This window comes from Saccopteryx leptura, chromosome 3 (genome assembly GCF_036850995.1).
Source record: "Saccopteryx leptura isolate mSacLep1 chromosome 3, mSacLep1_pri_phased_curated, whole genome shotgun sequence".
Taxonomy (NCBI): Eukaryota; Metazoa; Chordata; class Mammalia; order Chiroptera; family Emballonuridae; genus Saccopteryx; species Saccopteryx leptura.
The window spans coordinates 61215149-61237469 of NC_089505.1; the positions used below are offsets into that span (position 1 = coordinate 61215149).

At 44.0% G+C, this 22321-nt stretch overlaps 1 protein-coding gene across 1 annotated transcript; it reads left to right on the plus strand.

The window, feature by feature from the left end:
* Positions 1-8771: 8771 nt before the first annotated feature.
* On the plus strand, positions 8772-14381 carry LOC136398167 (carcinoembryonic antigen-related cell adhesion molecule 21-like). Its single transcript, XM_066372549.1, has 4 exons — positions 8772-8835; positions 9690-9819; positions 9910-10046; positions 14101-14381. Exons 1-4 carry the CDS (start codon positions 8772-8774, stop codon positions 14379-14381), a joined length of 612 nt encoding a protein of 203 aa, XP_066228646.1.
* The last annotated feature ends 7940 nt before the right edge of the window (positions 14382-22321 follow it).

The following is a 22321-nucleotide window of genomic DNA, read 5'->3' on the forward strand; positions in this document are numbered from 1 at the left end:
CTAAGAAGATCAAGGGAAGCTGTAGAAGGTTAGTGGAAGAGGAATATTGAGAAAGGAATTCTATGCATAAATGCTAGAACCCAATAATGGGAATGTGCTTTCACCCTAACCCAACAAGGACTACTAACTATATTAATTCAAATGGAAGCAGAAGTGGGATGGACCTCTATACCTGCTGCTGAGCCACAGGAAATTTACTTCTGAAACTCTACTGTCCTCCTGGCCTCTCAACTTCTTAGATGGTAGCTAAAATTTACAAAAGTATTTTCTTACAAACATCACCCCAAAATGTACCTAAGGTTGCAGTTCCCAATGGCACAACTAGCAGAAATGAGATTAATAACAGCATTTGAATGTTTCCAAGAGGAATTGGGTGGACCATTGTAAATGGGAACCTATCTCATGGTCCAATTGTGAAAACCAAATATGTGTGTTGTGCCCTCAGATTATAAGTAAAATGTTATACTGTACACAAAATACAAAGAAGTGAGAGAGACGGCAAAACTTGGATCATGACAGCTTATGACCTGGGGTGCTTTTCTTAATAAAGGTCCTCGTGACCTAACTGTTCCCCATTTATTTGCTTTAAAATTTGAGAAAACTTGACCTTGACTTTTATCTAAGGTTATAGACTTCTGCCCTATCTGTCCATCTAAGTACTAACCAGGCACAACCCTGCTTACTTCTGAGATCAGATGGGATCCGGCGTGTTCAGAGTAGTATGGCCATAGATGATCTTGCCCCATCCACAATGGTCTACTGTTCAGCAAGACAAACGCTAACACTAGGATTTCCTAGAATGAGACTCCCTAGTTTCATGAAACCACATTATCTAACCAAAAGGTTGGTCTTCAATGCATCCTTGAAATTGATTTATGACCAAAGGGGAGGTGTGAATGAAAAAGGATGACATACTAAACCTGACAAGCTCAGAGGAATCCTGTAAGGTACACCTTATAAACTCAGATTCCTGAAGTGTCTGCATAGAATGATCTGAAACTAAAGGTTTTAACTGAAAGCAAGTCATAACAAAGCCAGAAGTATCACAGTACCTGACTTCAAATTATACTATAGAGCCACAATAATCAAAACAACATGGTATTGGCAGAAAAACAGACATACAGAACAACGGAACAGAATGAAGAGCCCAGAAATAAAACCGCATATGTATAGACAAATCATCTTTGAAACAGAGTAAAAAAAAAAAAAAAAAAAAAAACACAATGGAGAAAAGAAAGCCTCCTCAATAAATAACGCTGGGAAAATTGGAAACCTACATGCAAAAGAATGAAACTCAAATAAAGTTTATCCCCCTGCACAAAAATTAATTCAAAATGCATCAAGGACCTAAATATAAGATTTGAAACAATAAATTACATAGAAGAAAACAGAGGTACTAAACTCATAAACCTTGGCCATAGAGAACAATTTATGAATTTGACACCTAACGTAAAAAAGAAAAGGCAAAAATAAATGAATGAGACTATATCAAACTAAAAAGCTTCTGTAAGGCAAAAGAAACTAAAGACAAAACAAATAGGCAGCCAACTAAATGGGAGATGACATTTACAAACAATAGCTCTGATAGGCAGTAATATCCAAAATATATATAAACTCACAAAGCTGAGCAACAAACAAGCAAACAATCCAATTATAAAAATGAGGAAAGGACCTGAACAGACACTTCTCCCAAGAGGACATACAAATGGTCAACAAATATATAAGAAGATGCTCATCTTAACTAGCTGTTTGAGAAATGCAATCAAAACTACAATGAGATACCACCTCACACCTGTTAGATTGACTATTATCAACAAGATGAGTAATAATAAATGCTGGAGAGGCTGTGAAAAAAGAAACACACTCATTCACGGCTGATGGATGCAAATTAGCACAATTATTATGAAAAGAACATGGTGGTTCCTCAATAAAGAAAAAAAAAGAACTACCATTTGACCCAGAAATCCCTCTACTGGGTATCAACCCCCAAAACTTGAAAACATTGGTACGTAAAGACACATGCAACCAGATGTTCATCACAATATTAGTCACAGTGGCTAAAACATGGAAACAACCAAAGTGTCCTTCAATAGATGACTGGATAAAGGAAATGGTACATATATACAATGGAATACTACTCAGCCATAAGAAATGATGACATAGTGACATTTGGGCCAACATGGATGGACCTTGAGAACATTATACTAAGTGAAATAAGTAAATCAGAAAAGTCTAAGAACTGTATGATTTCATACATGGGTGGGATATAAAACTGAGACTCATGCACATAGATAAAAGTGAAGTCCTTACCAGGGGAAGGGTGTGTGGGGAGGCGCACATGGGGGAGGGAGATGTGAGGGAGGTAGTGGGGGGAAAGGGTGTGAAGGACAAACATAAGGTAACAGAAAATGATTTGAGTTTGGGTGATGAGTATACAACATAATGAACAGTTCAAATGCTATGGAAATGTTCACCTGAACCCTATGTACTCTTATTGATGCATTCACCCTGTTAAAGTTAATTTTCTAAAATAAAATTTAAAAAAAGCAAGTAATGGTATGTTGTCACGTCCTGGGCAGGTACCTTCTCTGACAAATGTTGATCCTTTCCTTAACTGAGCCTTCTATTTCCTTTTAGCATTGATAACTCACCTAACACTGTCAGCCTTACTTCCTTTTTTTTGGACCCCTCCCTGACCAGATTAGAGTACACACAAGCCCTCATTGTTATTTTTATTATTTTAATTGACTGCTAACTATCTTGCTCCCACCAATGTAAAACAAGAATGTGTCTTTTTTTTTTTTTTTTTTTATCCAATCCCAGGGATTTCTCCCTGCTTTGCTTTATTTGGCCTTTTTTAACTACAGCCAGTGGAGTTCAGCTGACCCCTCAGGCCTATAGCTTCACTTGTAATGTGTAAAATAAGGCGCAAAAGGGCTCTACTGGGGACCATTTTCTCAGTCAGTTGAGATATTGCTGTGGGGCTATTGTCATCAGTTTGGCTCAAATAAACTCCTAAGAACTCTCTACAAAGTTCAAATTTTCTTACTTTGACAACTGAAAATAGCAAGATTCTTTTTTTTTTCTTTTTTGATTTCATAATTTTATTTTTTTAATGGGGCAACATCAATAAATCAGGATACAGATATTCAAAGATAACATGTCCAGGTTATCTTGTGGTTCAATTATGTTGCAAACCCATCACCCTAAGTCAGATTGTCCTCTGTCACCTTCTAGCTAGTATTCTTTGTGCCCCTCCCCCTCCCCCTTGCCCTCTCCCTCTCCCCCCTCCCCGCCCCCCATAACCACCACACTTTTATCAATGTCTCTTAGTCTCACTTTTATGTCCCACGAAAATAGCAAGATTCTAATCAAGACTTGGTCTTTTTGATGACCTGCCCTCACTGCAAACTATCTACGGGCCCATCAGGAGTTGCCTCAGCAGGACAAACACACCCTTATCACCCTCATTATGCAGAAGATTCCAAGAGTTTTAGTTGCTCTGTTCTAAGAACCAGAAAAGAACACCAAATATCTTTCTATGAAACAACACAAGGGAACAGGATTCTTGAGGTGGGGTCACTCACCCAGAGGCACACAGCTGCCTGTGGGCTCAGACATGCCACGCATTGTCTGCTGACACTTGACGTCTATACTCCAAACTTTCCTGTGTTCCCTCCTGTATCAGAGGGTCTGAAAGGTTAAACACTATGTTTTCCATTCCTAGTACTTGAGAATCCAGATGTGAATTAAGTTCAGCCTCTGAGATGCACGTGTGTGTAACTAGGAAGCTGGAAGGGAGGTGGGGTCACTATTTCTGCTCCTGTGTTGACTGACAGGTGGGCTCTGGCAGACAGGGCTTTATGAGAAGAAGGAGGTGTTTCTTCCCTTTCCCTGTGGGTGGGGGCTGTGGCAATTCGCCCGAGAATCCAGACTCCCAGTGACAGCTTTCTAAGTAACTTTTATCTAGGTCTGTAGTGGGTTCACAAGCACTTAATTCTTTTTTTTAAAGACCTTTCCAGCCTGACCCTGGCTTATAGCTTAGTTGGTTAGAGCATCAACCAAAAGCACAGGGGCTGCTGGTTCAATCCCTGGTCAGGGCACATACAGGAGCCAATTCATGACTCTCTCTCTCCCTTCCTCTCCTCTCACTAAATATCAATTTATAAAAAAATTTTCTAAAAAAAAAAAAAAAGCCTTTTTAGCCTGACCAGTGGTAGTGCAGTGGATAAAGCTTCGATCTGGAATGTTGAGGTGTCCCGTTTGAAACCCTGGGTTTATCCAATCAAGGCACCTATGCGAAGCAACTATGAGTTGATGCTTCCTGTTCCTCCCTGCCAGCTTTCTCTCTCTGTCCTGCCTCTAAAATCAATAATTATATCGTCTTTAAAAATAAAAAATTAACAAAATTTTCTGCATAAATGTTTATGGCACGTTTACTTGTAACAACTCAAAATTAGAAACAACACAAAGTCCAGGAATGGATGAGTGAGTAAACCAATCTGGGCCATCCTGACAATGGAATAGAACCATGGGATAAAAAGGAAAGAGCTATTTCAAAATAATCATGTCGATTCAAGAAGTCAATCTACACCAAAATTACCTATTATGTAATTCAAATTCCCAAAATAACAAAAAATAAGAATAGAAACTAATGTATAATGACTATAAAAAATGAGAGTTTCCATAGCACTGAGAAAGGAGGTGAGAGAGTGACTGGATGAGGAGGTTACCAGGGGGCCTGGAAAGACTTTAAGAGTGAAGAATACATTCATTGTCTTTATTGTAATAACTTGTCTGGTGCATTGTTGGGCAGATAAAATGTATTATGCTCACTTTGTTAAAGTGGCGCTGCCCACGTGGAGGCTGTTGCCCAGGTGATATTAATGTGTGTCTCTGTGGGCAGGCAGAATCCCTGTAGCCTGGGGCTTGGTTTTGGAATTAAGCCTTTCCCACCCGTTTTGATGTGGGGTGGTACAATCCAATCATGCCTCAGAGAAGTGACTTTGTATTAGAGACTTCCCTATTTTGTATATTGGATTAAAGGTTTGGAATCTACACTATAAAATGGGGGCAGAACGGGAGCTTGCTCTCTTGGTTCCTGGGATGATTAGCATGAGAGAGCAGAGGGAGCAGAGCAGAGAGCAGAAAGAGGCCATGTGGCCAGGAGAAGCAGCCAAGATGGCAGAGTATTGAGTGAGAGGCCAGTTTGTGCAGTTTGACGCTGGAGAAGGAAGGAGATGGGGAACTGAGGAGAATAAGGCTGGTGAGCTAGAAACCTTTGATTCTAGGAAACTCGGAAAAGTCAGTGGCTTTGTGAGCACTGAATGTGAGTGGGTTCTGGAGCCCAGTGTGTGTTTTTACTTGCCCGCCGAGTGCAAGCTAGAATTAAATACTATGGCCCACCAGTTTGTGGCTCCGTTGTTTCTTTACCGACTGTCCAAATCCAATGAGAACCTGCATGGGCGTGGAGGCTGGTGTGATAGTGGCCCTGGCCCTGGCTGCTGGCTTTACATGCATTAATCTGGCCAAATTTATAGACACAAAAGCACTGGTGTCCACATGGCAAGAGGCCACCCTGTGCCAGGGATGTCCCAGGGCCGGGTCTTTCCCTCTCATGCAGTCAGGAGAGAGGACAGGGATCTCTCATCAGTGGGGTATGAAACCCGCCTTCATTCCCCTGAAGGCCCAGTCCTGCCCACCCCACACTGTGAGTGACATCTCGTCTCCACGGGGCTGGGCAGCAGCCTGTGTCTTTCATTCTCACAGAGACCTGACCTGACGGAGACTCTGGGTCCTACACTGCAGGTGCAGTTACCACCAGGGAGGAGCCCACCTGACCTCAGAGGAATCAGGGGATGAAGGATGACTCCCAATCCCAAAGTCCCAGGGCTGTGGACACCTGCCTATGGTCCCTGAAGTCCTGGGGAACAAGGGGAACTTCTCAGCAGGATGGGACACAAAGAACCCGAATCTGTGCTTGCTTCCATCTCAGAGGGAGTGCAGATCGAACAGGGGACTCTCCTCCTCTAACCCAGGGACCCACAGCGTCCCCTTGAGACTCTCCATGGGGAACTGTTCCACTCCTGGATCCATGGGGGAGCCTTGAGCCAATAGCAGACAGGGACACAGGTGACTTGGATTCAATGCCCACTGCTGTGAAGGGAACACACGGGGAATTGTGGGGACCAGCCATCCAGGCCAACCCCCTCTCCCAAAAGCCCCAGGAGAGCACTCACCAGGCCCTTCCTTAAAGACCTCAGGGACACAGAGCTTCTCCCGAAACATCACATCCCCCTGAAGAAACAGTTCTCCTGACACTGCACTCACAAAACTCTGGACAATGTTTGCTCTCACTGGGCTCACCCTGCCCTGGGATGGAGTCAGGCCCTACTACCCACAGGAGCCGGGCTGAGCGGTCTCTCAGCCTGGAGGTCAGAGCCCACCTCGTCCAGGCTTCCGGATCAACTCTCACCTCTGGAACCTGGTCACCATCCCTAGTGCAGCACCTGAGATTCGCTGCAGCCAACTTCCTGACCTCCAGGTAGTGGCACTAAGACACACAGGCAACACAAAGGAAATTCACACAAGAACTGGGCTTTGACTAGGGGGGTGAAGAAGGAGCCTGATTTCCATCTCCTGCTCTAACGGCCCTTCTGGGCCCCTCCACCAACCCTGTTTTGTCCCCCCTGCTCCTTCTCGGGAAACATGAATGAAAAAGAGGATGTGCATTAAACACAACCAGCTCAGAGGCCACATGGCTGGCCTGAGAAGCTCAGTGACCAAAAGAACCCCCACAGGATGGTCTCATTAACATTCCAGTGGGCAGGTGATGGCAAGTAGTCACGTCCCAGACCCACGGCTTCTGGAGCAAAGGTCACCCTCTACCCTAACTGGCCCCTGTGCCTGTTCTTATGCAACCTGGATAACATGCTTTTGACAGGTCAGAGGACTATTCTTTGCCAGACCATTCTAAGGATCAGCCCCTGGCACAGAGTACGAGACCACAGAGCCCCGGGCATCTGGTTCCCTGCACACCATCTCTGTTGTGAGTGTTCATTATCCTGTACTCACCAATGTAAAAATGTATCTGTTTCTCCACTTCACCTTTTATCCCATTCTAGAAATTTCTTCGCTTTGCTTTCTCTCACCTTCTAATGGATTTCATACACTCCCTTTATCCGTCTTTCATTATATTGTATAAAATAAGCTGCAAATCTGCTGTTCTCCTCGGGACTTGAGAACTTGTTACCTGGCATGTGATGTCATTACGACTCAGGTAAAGTCATAAAAACTTTCTACACGTTTACACTTTTCTCACCTAAACTGGGCCTAGGAGCACCTGCTCTCTCAGGGGTCCCTGTGCTGCTCCCCACCTCCGGCCCTGCACCACCACTGGGCAAGGCAGGGAGACACAGGAAAGCCCCCCAGGCGGAGGGTAGAGGCTGCCAGTGGGAAGGGGTCACAAGGACAAGCTCAACCAATAGGGAAGGACGGAGAGGGTCTCCCTGCAACCGCCCACTGAACACCAGGGAGCCCCCGGCCACCTGACCACCAAACACAGTCCTGTCTTCCCAGGACACACAAGACACCTCTCTCTTCACACCAAGACCTGCAGGTCCTTCTGAGACACCTGGTCCCGGGTTCTGTCCCTGGAAGCAGAGGCCAGGCTGGTGACACCCTGGGACAGAATAAGGGTCCTTTCTACACTCACTCCCCAGCTTGACCTCTTTTCACCCCCAGATTCATCTCTGTGACCCTCGTGCTGGGAGGGAATCCAGCCTCCCCAGAGCAGGAGAACATGGGGAAAGCCTGGTGTCCAGCTAGGTTTCTGTGTCACACACAGAAACAATCCACCGGTGTAGGGACCCCTGGGGCTGTCTGTGTGGTGCTGGCAGACTCAAGAACAAGACACAGCAGAGGCCAATTCTAGGGTGAGAGTGTCATCCTCTCAGGGGGACACGTGCCCCCATCAGCACTGCTATTGCCAGTGTGCTCCAGAGGCCAGTAAGATCAACCTCCCGTGAGAGCTTGTTAGAGGCAGGGTCTCTGGCCCACCGCACACCTGCCGAGTCAGAATCTACATGTACAGGATCTACAGACCATCCCACTGCCCAGGAGAGGGGGAGGGGCTATCCAACCCCCACATCTAGAATCTCATTCTGGTTGGACATCCACCTTAGCTGAAGTAGCATTCTAAGGTGTCAAATGGGCATTACAATCTTTACAAAGTTTTCCAGGTGACCCAATGCACAGCAAACGGGACATCTTTGCGAAAGATTTCCAAAGGTAGCCCCAGAACGGCCTTTCTGAAAGGTAAAGTTAATGTGAAGAACAGAGCGCTGTAGGTAGAGGTGGGGGGGACACAGCTCTGTGTCTCACCAGGGGCTCTGGGAGCGCAGAACCTGGTGCTTTTTCAAGCACATTGTCTGAGTGTGTGCGTGTGTGTGTGTGTGTGTGTGCGCGCGCGCGCGCATGCACAGGCGTACGCCAAGGCCTCAGCAATTCCCAAGGAACCAAATATAGGGGGACAAGAAAATGGAGGAAGGGCACAGGGATGACCCAGGAATGAGGGGAAGGAGAGGGAGGGATCTGGTCACAGACCCCGCCCCCCCGCCCACGTGACCAGGGAAGTTATGTTGCCCCAGGGGAAGCTCAGGGTACATTAAGGAGTGACAGCAGATCCCACCAGTCTGGACAGAAGTCCTTGCGAGCCTTACTGGATCTCAAGCTCTTCTCACAGAGAGAGGGAAGAGCAGGCAGTGGACACCATGCAGGCTCTCTCAGCCACTCCCCGCACAGGACTTGTCCCCTGGCCTGGGCTGCTGCTGGCAGGTAAGAAGACAATCCCTGGGCTGGGCGGGTGGTGGGAGAAGGAGACAGGCTGGGGTCTCCCAGGGAGGACAGTGCTCTGAGAGGGGACAGATGGCTTGGACCTGTGGGACAGTACAGGTAGCAGAGTAGGATGGGGGAGGGAGCCCAGCTACAGGAAAATCTCATGATCTGGAAGGGGTGAGGGAACGGAAGACCTCGACTGCTATTTACTACCTAGTTAGTCATCCATTAACATTGAATTTTGGAAGCTGGTGATGATTATAAGAATTTATGTTGAGTGACACCAGAGAAAACTGGACCAGGAACACTAAACATTGCCCTTCCTACCAACTTCAGAAATAGGCAATTACCCCCAGGAGGTGCAGGGTCCTGGGAACACTCCTCATTCACCCACATGTATGTGCAGTCTGTGCAGGCACTGGGGGACAAGATCGGACAAGCCCCTCCATATGGAGCTCACATTCTATGGCAAGAAGAGAGACAAGGACATATCTAGACTTGATGACAGCCACTCACAAGTGTCATTGAGAAAACTGAGGAGGGACAGGTCAGAAATTGGAAACAGAAGATCTTTAGATCCTTGGGACACACCTTTGCTGACCACCTTCTCTAAGTACCAGCAGATCAGTGAGGGGGTGAATCAGACAGACACTAGAGAAGAGTATTCAAAACAGAAACAATAACAGGTTTATAGGTGTTAAAATAATGGCAGCCATGCTGCTGACTTTGACCATGGTACACACACACACTCTGACACACACCAAGGCTGAGAGACCTGCTCAGGATCAATGGTCACATCTCTCCATCCCTATGCACAGACTTAAATACTGCTCCATTTCTCTCTTCCCTCCTAGTGTCACTCATCACCTTCTGGAGCCCGCCCACCTCTGCCCAACTCGCTATCGTGCCAACATTTGCTGCTGAAGGGAGTGATGTGATTATGCGTATCAAAAATAAGCCTCCCAATGCTGAGAGCTATGTGTGGTACAGGGGGCAAAGGGAAAAAGAAAGTAACTTTATTGCATCTCTTCCAAAATATCTGAAAAAAACATATAAAAAATGGCCTATATACAGCGATCGAATATTAGTCAACAACGATGGATCCCTAGTGATAAAGAGGGTCACCCTGAAGCACACAGGAGACTACACCATAGTAGTCCACCTTCAGAATGGAAGAAAAGAAATCGGATTTGGAAGGCTCACTGTATACGGTGAGTGATTGCTCTCTAACCTCTGGGTGTCGGGTGGGGAGAATTCTACTCCACACACAGGACGGACAGCCCTGGGCTCTGCCTCTACCGCTCTCTGCATCACGTCCCAGGTTGGGTTTGGGCATTTAGTGCAGGACACACACAGTGGAGACAAACTTCCTAAGATCAGAGTCCCCTTCCCGGGTTCCACTCCTGCAGACATTCACTGCAGAGAGAAGGGCCAGTCTGATTGGAGTAACTCAGCAGAGGGAGACCAGTCTCATCCACACCCTGGGTCCCTCCCCATGACCATGACCGTAACAAAGCTACATCAGTGCCTAGCCTGAGTACATGCCTGGAATTTTAATAAATAAGCTCAGTTCAGGCAGCCCGGCCCCAGACCCCTGTCCCAGGGCTCCTGACTCCAGGGACTCTGGGGACTTTGTGCCAATTTGAATTTTACTGGGAAGGGCTGACTGTAATAAACTGATTCCCGGGTGCCCAACTCACAAGACTCCTGATGTGATCATCAGCCAGTACTTAGCCTCAAAAGCTACATCTGCGCCTAAGTAGGTGCTGGCATGGTGGAGAGAGCATTAGCTTGGGACACTGAGAACCCTGCTTCAAAACCTGAGGTCACCGTCCTGAGCGCAGGCTCACCAGTTTGAGTACTGGGTCGCTGGCTTGAGCATGGATCATAGTCATGACCCGAAGGTCGTTGGCTTGAGCCCAAGGTCACTGGCTTGAGCAAGGGGTCACTGACTCTACTGAAGCCCCCAGATCAAGTCACATATGAGAAAACAATCAGTAAACAACTAAGGTGTTGAGACAAAGAATTGATGCTTCTCATCTCTTTCCCTATTTGTCTGTCTGTCCTTGTCTGCCTCTGACTCTCTCTCTCTCTCTCTCTCTCTCTTTATCTCTCTCAATTAAAAAAAAAGCTGGGCCAGGTGAAGGTTCTGGTCCTTCACCTGAGGCTGTGTGTGGGGAGCAGAGCTGCAAAAGCTCCCTAGATTAACCAACACTTCTGGGAATTAGGATGATCCAGAGGACAGTCAGCATCCCCAGGCTGGAATAGGGAAGCAGGTGCTCCTGGCAGCTCCACATCCACCAGGAATCAGCCCCGGGGATTCTCTCTCAGACTCGATAATAACAGATGCCTCTTCTTGAGCAGCTCCCCTATCCCGATATTCAGGTTTATACACTGACAACCTAGAAACTGAGTATTCACCCTCCTTCAGGGAGAAACTGGGGCACAGGGAAACGCAGTCACTAAAGCATAGTCCCCTGACCATGAGCAGCTGAGCAGAGTCACTCGATGTCTGTCTGCAGCCATAGCCCTGTCCCCTCCCCCCTTTACTCCAGGTGTCTTTGGGTCCCTAGACCAGCCACTGGTCAGAGCATTTCTTTTTGGCCTCCTCAGCTCACAGGGAGAGATTCTGATCTGGGAAGTGACAGCAAATGGAGAAATAATCTGTTTTTATTCCAGAACCAAATTTCCTGCAGTAATAATCAGACTCAGTGCTGGGAGCACCCAGGCCTCCCCCTCAGGGGGCCGATCCACACCTCCCTGCCCTGGACTTGAATCACTTTCTTCTTTGTTTCTTGATATCTGGGTGTCACTCCCACAGGACAGAAAGGAAAGGACTTTGCTTCTCACTCCCCACTCTCCACCTGCAACCAGCTCAGGGACAACATGTAACAAACACTCAAGTTACTTTTAATGAATTAGAAAGAAAGAAATGGTGATTGAATGAATGAATGAATGAATGAATGAATCAAAAATCTCTGCAGAGGACTGGAATCTAGAGCAGAGTCTTTGGAATTCTGGCCACACAGACAGCCTCCCTGTCAACCCAGGGGCTGATATCTGGGTCTCAGACCCTTTGCTGCTCTCTAGAGAAACATTCCTTCCTGAAATCAGTCTTAGACTTTGGGGTACTAATAATAATTTTTACATATTGAAACATTTTACCTCTTTTTCAAATTATTATTTCATAACCACCAAGCACAAGGGGACTACCAGAACCAGAATTTCAGCCCGTCCATCTCCCCCTTGCGGTCCATCCCCCCATCTGCATATGCACAAGTCCTCACCTGCCCTCAGCACAGGGAGAATGACTCTATGCCCAAAGACAGAACACAGTTCTTCTGCCACAGTCAGCTCCTCCTGGCACTGCTCTTTTCTAGCTCATCCCTTGGACTCTGTTCTGTCATTTATTGGCTCACTGGCTCATGTCAGTCACACTCACCTGGGAGGACCTGACCCACCTCTTGGCCCTCGAGCCTGAGTAATCAACTGACCACTGGCTTGCTCTTGGTCCCCATGTGTAATTTCTGCGTGAACCCCAGTCTCAAGGGTGTCATGGAAAATAGCACCTCATACACCTCGACTGGGTGATGGAGGCCTGTGAAGCTGGAAGGAATGGCCCCTGGTCAGCCGGCAGTCAGCAGACAGTGAAGAACCAGGAGGAGTGTGAGTTGGTCTCTGACTCGTAGTCCTGTGTCTTTCCAACCTGAGAAAGTCTGCGCTTTTCCCCAAACATACACTGGGGTTCTATGTTCTCTTAGTGCTCAGGACCTTGTGCATTTGTCTTGCGATAACAGACCTGCCTTATTCCTTTAAGGACTCAAGTTGGCTGAAAGGTGAGAGGTGCCAACTCTGATTGAAGGAATCCTTGAAAGAATCAAAGATGCCACGCAGGGCAGTGTTCTCTCTGTTCCTGACACCGCAGTTACCCACACCCAACATCACAAGCAACAGTTCTGACTCCGAGAGCTTTGCTTTACATTTTTCTAATGACAGTGATGTTGAGCATCTTCTCATGTCCTTATTGGCCATGTATATGTCCTTTAATAAAATGTCTTTGCAAGTGTTTTGCCCATTTTTAAATTGGGAATTGAGTCTTGTTGTTGAGTTGTAGGAGTTCTTTGTATATTCTAGATATTATCCCCTCATTCTGTATATGTTTTAAATTTGTCTCTCTTAACCTTTAGGTCACATTTCACTCTGTTGATTGTGTCCTTTGATGGAGAGGAGTTTTCCATTTTGAAAAAATCCAATTTATCTCATGTTTCCCTCCTGTGTTTTTAGTGTCATGTTCAAGAACTCTTTGCCAAATATAATATTATCATTCTTCTCCCTTTATTTTCTTTTAAGATTTTTATAGTTTTATGTCTTACTTTTAGGATTCAAGTTACTAACTCTAGCATGTAGTATCATTAAATGGTCCACTTCATTAGTTTGCGGTGGATATTGCTGTTCGGTACTATTTGCTGAAGAGAGTATCCTTTTTCATGTGAAAAGTCTTGGCTTCTTTGTCCAAACAATTTGATTGTCCTTTTTGATAAAGTTTTTATGCCAGTGTCACACTATTTTGGTTACTTTAGCTCTGTAGTAAGCTTTCAAACCAGGAATTTAAGATCTCCAATTTCATTCATTTTTTTAAGATCATTACAACCATTTAGGTACATTGAAATTCCATATGAATTTTAAAGTGGATATTGTTATTTCTGCAAAAACGAAGTAATTGGTATCTTGATAAAGATAGTATGAAATATCTAGGTAGTTAAGATCTGTTGTTGCTTAATGAATTATTTAACAAGAGTTAAATGCCTTCTTATTCAGTATAAATTTCCCTTGCCCTGAAAGATGGACCAAATTGGTAAGCCTGCCTTCCTCAATATACATGAAGTTTACATAGAGAGTGGGGCCTGATCCTTTGTGAAGATAAAGAAAGTTCTAGAAAACAGTCAATACAAGCTTATGAGGAAAAATTCCACCTGATGATGAACTTATAAGTCACACGACCTGGGAAGCAATCCCCACGGAGATGTCCATGGGAACAGGTTGTGGTCACACTGGGGTTATCTGGTGTCAGAGAGGAGGTTCTGCCCTCTCATTCCACACTGTCACCTGAACAAAGACAAACGTCCCACTGCAGAGGTCAGGACCATCCTCTGGTGACCTTTACAGATCTCAGTGTAAACTGAATGGCTGAGATCTCTGAGGAAGCTGCGTGGCCCCAGGTCCCAAGCCCACTCTCGATCATTCATGTCCTCTGTTTCTCTGCAGAGCCCTTGAGAGTGCCCACCCTCCTGGCCAGCAACACTTCAGTCACAGAGAATAAAGATGCCGTGGAGTTCACCTGCTACACAAATGGGATCACCACCCACTGGTTATTCAATGCTGTGAGACTGAAGCTCACGGACAGGATGAAGCTGTCCCCAGACAACAGAGTCCTCACTATAGACCCTGTCCGCAGGGAGGATGCTGGCAGTTACCAGTGTGAAGTGTCCAACCCCCAGTCTTCTACTGAAAGCTGGCCCGTTGAGCTGAATGTGAAATATGAGTGACTGTCTTGCCCTTCTCCATGTTCCTAAAATCTGAATAAATTTCTTTGCACCATTTTAATAGAGTTGTTGTGAAGGTTGAGAGTCCTTAGACTTGCATTGAGTCCATAAATATTCAGAATTGTGAACTAACATTTTCATTATTGATAACTTAAGGTCACATTCCACACCAGATCCCACCTTCGGTTGGTCTTGACTGCACCATCTATATAACGAAGTGACAGCAAGTCCCTCACAGGATGGGCAGTAACTGATCACCGTTGGGAGAATGTGATGAGTTCCCAGGACTGTGAGCTCTGACCCTTCCCCAGGGGATGTGTGGAGGGTGTCTGGACACTGTAGTGGACACCGGGAATGGACAGGTAGACACCGATGTGGGTAGCAACAGTGATCTTTCTGTTTTTTCCAAAAAAGTTTTGAAGTCTTCTGGATGTTCCTACTGTCATGGCAACAGACTTATTCACATAAGTTCAGTGTGACCCTGTCCTCTTTGTAATAGAATATAATTGGCAATACAACCAAAGCTTTGACTCAAGTGTCCTCGTTCAGACAGGTGCCCACACATTTAAAAATGACCTCACCATTTGTGGAACTAAATAAAACCTGATGTGTATTTTAGTATTTCCTGGAGAACAGTGCATCACCCAAAGCTAGAAAGACTGCAAGTGAAGTGTGAGGGTGAGGCCTCCTAAATAAAAGAGGCTGTTAAAACTTCCTTCTTCGTTCTCATAGAAAAACCTGTCTCGAAGCATACTTGTGGTGAATGTCAGTTCCTCTGCAGTTAGGTAACTAAGCAGGCCAAATCAAGTGACACCAACCATGTTGTAGGATCAAAAATACTCTTCTTCCTTGGAGATGATGTTTGATCCAAGGGAAAGTGGCTCCATGGAAAACTCCAGAAGCACAGCCTTCTGGGAGGTCAGATCCTGGCCCTGCTCGGGGTGTCTCAGCTACTCTGCATTGTTTATGAGTGGCTGGGAATTGGCACGTCTTTACCAATAACAGGAACTAATGGAGATGCAACTGGGTCTAGGCTGAAAGAGGTGTAGTTGTGTTTCTCCTCACTGTACAGAAGCAGTTTTGTAGAGACCTAGGGGCCTTCCTGTCCCCTCAGAGTCATTGACTTTTAGACAGATTCTTCCTGACGACAGGGCTCTACCTCCATATTTTTAGAGCATTTTCTTTAGAAATGTAGTTGCAATTTGTAAGCGCAGATTCTTTCTCTGCCCTTTTGAAATACACATAAGTCTTCTTAAAAGCCTCTTGCCAGTGTCTTGACACAAAGAATATCTGTCTCCAGGGCATGGTCCATCCCTTTAAATTTTCATCTTCCTGACGTCCCTCTGTCTCAGTACCTGAGGAAGGACAGGAGCCTAACTCGCACCAAGACCTATACAACCAAGATGTAAAATGACTTCCTGTCAGGGTTTCAGGAGAAGTTATACTTTTCTTTTGTGTAAAAACAATTAACAAACACACATGCCTATGACTCCTTCTCCTGTCCTTAAAATCCCCCAGCCTTTTGTTTCAGGGATGTTGAGTTCAGTCTCACTGCACTATTGCAAGTCTTGAATAAATCCTTTTTGCCTCTTTGAATGGGCCTGAGGCATGTTTTACTCTGATATCAGCGAACTGTCACCAGTTGATCATGTCATTTTGTTCACAGTGTTGATTGTTACCATGTTTTCAAGTCTTCCCTTTTTTTTTTCTTTTCGGGCTAAAACCGTCCATATAAATATTTCCAACGTTCCTCCCTCGCTTCCGACGTGGCATGGACAGTATGGATTACCTCACTGTCCATATCCTTCCGGTGCTCCAGGTTCTGACATGGGGTAGAGGACATGGGACAGGGGATCAGGGGAGAAAGAGATGAGCATGCACTGGGAGATGGGAGTCTGAAGAGTGGTGGGGATTGGAGGATTGAGGACACCATGAACACAGAAGGCGATGAGCTGAGGCAATTTTGGGGTTTGAGTCAGAAAAAAAGCTGGAGCGTGGAGTAGTTGGACTAGACAAGGGGTTGTCATGGAGCCTGGGGACGGTGGGGAATACAGGTTATGCTTGGGGTGAAAACCCAGCTGGGGGCCAGCGGTATCTACTCTGCAGTTCTGACCCACTAGTGAAATGTGCAGCTGTCATTCAAAGAATGGCTTGGCAACAGCTGTTTCCACATGGCCTTGGATAGTTGTAGAAACCAAATCTCACCCCACTTTCCCTAAAACTGCTGCAGCTGTGTCAACATGTTAGCCATGTCCCAGCGGGTTTGTGTGTCAGTGAGGGAGTCTGAATAGGAGCTGGAAGGGGCTTGGGACTGGCTGAGGTGTGTGCTTTGGAAGAGTGTGATTGAGGGCTGGGAGGTACTTGGAACTGAGCCTTTATCTACTATGTTGACTAGTCAGTGAACTTTCTGTGACTCTACAGGTGAGAGCTATGTGACAGGTCCCAGTGCTGGAGTGGTAGGCGCCAATGGTCTAGGCCACCTGTCCTTGTCTAATCCAGCATGTATCACTTCCGTCTGTGATGGATGCTGTTCTCCCCACATGCCCTTATGTTGGATGATGTTACAGGACCCAGGTCATGATGAGCCAGTCTGACTACCTGGTAATATTACAGTCCACATCAGACTCTCCAGCTCTACTGACAACTAGAAGCTGGTCAGGAGCTGTGGTTCTATTGCTGTAGAAGGCATGGTCTTGCTCCAAACCCTAGTTGTCAGTATTAAATTCTATTACTAGGACTCACCAGAGGCTTCACAGAGCTCCTTTCATTACTCTAACATTGATAAGGTGGAGGCACAAGTGCAGTATCTTGTCCTTTAACCTGGATAGTATGTCTAGCATGGCCCTGACTTTTGGAACCATAAAAGCCTCATAAATGTGGCAGATCACTGAATGGTCACAGATGTCTCCACAGCCCCTGCTTTGCTTAAATTGCTGATCACGAGAGGTGATCTTACCACTGCTGTCACTGTCATCACCGATGCCATTGTCTTAAAACATCAACATTCGCAGTCATCTACTTCCACCCTTCAGAGCATTTGGAGAACTAAGTTTTGTTCATCTTTACTGAGAAAGCCTCTGGTTCTTACCCTTGAGGATGACATTGCTTTATGTCTGTAGGTTTCTATGACTTGAATTTGGTGTGGAATTGGTTTGGAAGATGAACACCCACGTTTGCCCCACTATGAAGGGCTGGCTCCATAGGCTCATAATCCATGCCATCATTTACAAGGGTCTGTGGTAAGTTTCACACTCTTGCTTTTGTTGCCTGAAATTCTTAATGACTTTGAAACAACAAGACTGCATTTTCACTTGACCCTGATTTTTCCTGGTTCTGAACCTAGGAGTGCCACCAGGTTGGAAAACTGGTTTGACCCTAAAGGGATAAGAAATTTTTAATGTGATCCCCAAAAGGCAGCACCACCACAAATTTACCAGGAGGGGTTGTAAAGGGATTTGAAGGGGTTGGGGCTTTTTTAATTAGTTTGTCTCACCTAAGTGTCTGATGAACAGGAGCACCACTCATCCAGTCTTTAGCTCCCAGAAGGAAGTTTCTCCATCTCTGATGAACTTCAGAGATTCAAATTTAAAGAACTCAAAGAGAGGAGACCTGAAGATGGCAGCAGAGTAGGCAGATGCACAGACTCCCAGCGCACACCACCAAAATGGATTATAAACTAATTTATGAGCAATCAGCGTGAAAAACCAAATCTGGACTACAAGAACAGCTTTTAAAAATCAAGGACCAAAGAAGAAGACACAACAAACCTGGTAGAGAGCACCTGAATCTCCCCTACTTACAGGAACGGGGAGGGGGTGAGGCTGGGCTCTCAATTCCAAGGAAAAGAGCAGTAAATACTACTCACAGCCACTTACCTGGCAACCAGGGAACGAGGTGTGTTGAAAGGGCCCGCTTGTCTTCCAAAAAGAGGAGAAAGAGAGAGATGGATGGTGAGGGGGAGAGGAATATAGGTGATGATATAAAAAGCTGACTCATTCAGTGCTGGAGGCGGCCATAACTGGGGGAGGGGCTGATCTTTCCACAAAGCAAAATACAAAAGTACTTCCAGGTCACACAGATACAGACATCTGTCCAGCTCCAATCAGTGCAACAAGACAGAGCTGAAAACAAGAAGTGGGGAAGAGGGGCAGTAACTCAGGTCTCCTTGGAGATCTGAGATACACCTCCCCCTACTGAAGCTGAGAAAGCAACCCGCCCCCAGAGAGATTAACTGGCAGAAGAGGACTTCAGAGACTCAGGTCACACCAACCGCATTCCTGGATACAGTTTCAAATAAGCCCCCTGCTGAGATCAGCAAACAAGACAATCACCTGTTAAGAAAACAAACAAATCAAGACTTCAAAGAGGCCCAAATCCTAAAGTGGATTACAAATAATAGCTGATGCCAACCCAAGAAGACTTAGAAACAACACAAGTAAAAACTAGAGGCAGACAACACCAAGCCTAGAATCAAACAGCTCTACAAAGAAAACACCCTGGGTAGGCACAATGAGAAGACAAAGAAGTGCAGTCCAAATGAAACCACAAGAGAGACCTTCAGGAGATGAACTGAGTGATATGGAAATAATCAAGCTTCCGGATGCGGAGATTAAAATAATGATTGTAAGGATGCTTAGGAATCTTAGAACAACAATGGATGGTCATCACAAACACATAAATAAAGAAATAGCAAGTATAAAAAAGGATATTGAAATATTAAAAAAGAATCAGTGGGAGATGACAAATACAATATCAGAAATGAAGACCACAATGGAAGGATTTAAAAACAGGATGGATACAGCTGAGGATCGAATCAGCGAGTTGGAGGACAACTGGAATGAAGGCATGAAAACAGAGAAGAAAAAAGAAAAGAGACTCAAAAAGTCTGAGGAAACTCTTAGAGAGCTCTGTGACAACATAAAGAGAAATAACATCTGCATCATAGGGGTTTCTGAAGAAGAGAAAGAACAAGGGATAGAGGCTTTGTTCAATCATATCATAGCTGAAAACTTCCCTAAATTAATGCAGGAGAAACTCTCACAAATTCAAGAAGCACAGAGAACTCCACTAAAAAGAAACCTAAAGAAACCTACACCAAGACACATCATAAAATACCAAAGCTAAGTGATAAAGAGAAAATATTAAAAGCTGTTAGAGAATAAAAGGCTATCACTTACAAAGGAGCCCCCATAAGGATGACATCCAACTTTTCAACAGAAACACTTGAAGCCAGAAGGGAATGGCAAGAAATATTCAAAGTAATGCAGAACAAGAACCTAAAACCAAGACTACTTTATCCAGCAAGGCTATCATTTAATATTGAAGGAGAAATAAAAAGTTGCCCAGACAAAAAAACAACTCAAGGAATTCATTACAACCAAACCAATGCTGCAGGAAATGTTAAGGGGGATGGTGTAAACAGATCAAAGTGGGAAAAGAATATAGCAAAAGAGGAATACAGCTTTAAAGAATAAAATGGCAATAAACAACTGCATGTCAATAATAACCCTAAATGTAAATGGATTAAATGATCCAATCAAAAGACATAGGGTAGCTGCATGGATAAGAAAACAGGACCGGTACATATGCTGTCTACAAGAGACACACCTTAAAACAAAAGATGCACATAGGTTGAAGGTAAAAGGTTGGAAAAAACATTTCATGCAAATGGAAATGAAAAAAAAGCTGGGGTAGCAATATTTATATCAGACAAAATGGACTTTAAAACAAAGAATATAGTAAGAGATAAAGAAGGCCACTACATAATGATAAAGGGAGCAATCCAACAGGAAGATACAACTATTATAAATATCTACGCACCTAATATAGGAGCACCTATATAAAGCAGACTTTGATGGATATAAAGAGTAAGGTCAACAGCAACACTATAATAGTAGGAGACTTTAATACCCCACTAACATCACTAGATAGACCCTCAAGAAAGAAAATTAACAAAGAAACAGCAGACTTAAAGGACACACTAGATCAACTCGATTTAATAGATATCTACAGAACCTTTCACCCTAAAGCAGCAGAATATACATTCTTTTCAAGTGCTCATGGTACATTCTCTAGGATAGACCACATGTTAGGGCACAAAAGTGCTCTCCACAAATTTAAGAAGATTGAAATTATATCAAACACTTTCTCTGATCACAATTGCATGAAACTAGAAATCAACCACAACAGAAAAGCTCAAAAATTCTCAAACACATGGAAACTAAATAGCAGGTTGTTAAATAACAAATGGATTAAGAATAAGATCAAAGAAGAAATAAAAAAATTTCTACAAACAAATGATAATGAGCATACAACAACTCAAAATTTATGGGACACAGCAAAAGCAGTACTGAAAGGGAAGTTCATAGCATTACAAGCACACTTTAAGAAGCTAGAAAAAGCTCTTAAACAAATAAACAACTTAACCCTGCATCTAAAAGAACTAAGAAAAGAACAGCAAGTAAAACCTAAATGTAGTAGAAGGAAGGAAATAATAAAGATCAGAGCAGAAATAAATGACATAGAGACTAAAAAAACAATACAGAGGATCAATGAAACTGGGAGCTGGTTTTTTGAAAAGGTAAACAAGATTGATGAACCTTTAACTAAACTCACCAAGAAAAAGAGAGAGAGGACTCAAATAAATAAAATTAGAAATGAGAGGGGAGAAATAACAACTGACACAACAGAAATACAAAGGATTGTAAGAAAATACTATGAAGAACTGTATGCCAAAAAACTAGACAACCTAGATGAACTGGACAAATTCCTTGAAACATACAATCTTCCAAAAATCAGTCTGAAAGAATCAGAAAACCTAAACAGACCAATTACAACAAATGAGATTGAAACAGTTATCAAAAAACTCCCAACAAAGAAAAGTCCTGGGCCAGATGGCTTCACAAGTGAATTCTACCAACTATTCAAAGAAGAACTAACTCCTATCCTTCTCAAGCTATTTCAAAAAATTCAAGAGGAAGGAAAACTTCCAAGCTCCTTTTATGAGGTGAGCATAATTCTGATTCCAAAACCAGGCAAAGACAACACAAAGAAAGAAAATTATAGGCCAATATCCCCGATGAACTTAGATGCAAAAATCCTCAACAAAATATTAGCAACCCGGATCCAACAATATATGGAAAAAATCATACACCATGATCAAGTGGGATTTATTTTGGGGAGGCAAGGCTGGTACAATATTCTATCAATGTTATTCATCATATAATGAAAGGAAGGAGAAAAACCACATGATAATTTCAATAGATGCAGAAAAAGCATTTGATAAAATCCAGCACCCATTCATGATCAAAACTCTCAGCAAAGTGGGAATACAGGGAACATACCTCAACATGATAAAAGCCATCTATGACAAACCCACAGCCAACATCATACTCAATGGGAAAAAATTAAAATCAATCCCCTTAAGATCAGGAACAAGGCAGGGGTGCCCCCTTTCACCACTCTTATTCAACATAGTCCTGGAAGTCCTAGCCACAGCAATCAGACAAGAAGAAGAAATAAAAGGCATTCAAGTTGGAAAAGAAGAAGTAAAGCTATCATTATTTGCAGGTGATATGATATTGTATATAGAAAATCCTAAAGTCTCAGTCAAAAAACTACTGGACTTGATAAATGAATTCAGCAAGGTTGCAGAAATCAGAGGCATTTTTATACACCAACAATGAACAATCAGAAAGAGAAATTAAGGAAACAATCCCCTTCACTATTACAACCAAAAAAATAAAGTACCCAGAAGGACATTTAACCAAGGAGACTAAAGACATGTACTCGGAAAATTATAAAACATTGATAAAAGAAATCAAGGAAGATACAAACAAGTGGAAGCATATACCATGCTCATGGTTAGGAAGAATAAACATCATTAAAATGTCTATATTACCCAAAGTAATTTATAAATTCAATGCACTACCAATTAAAACACC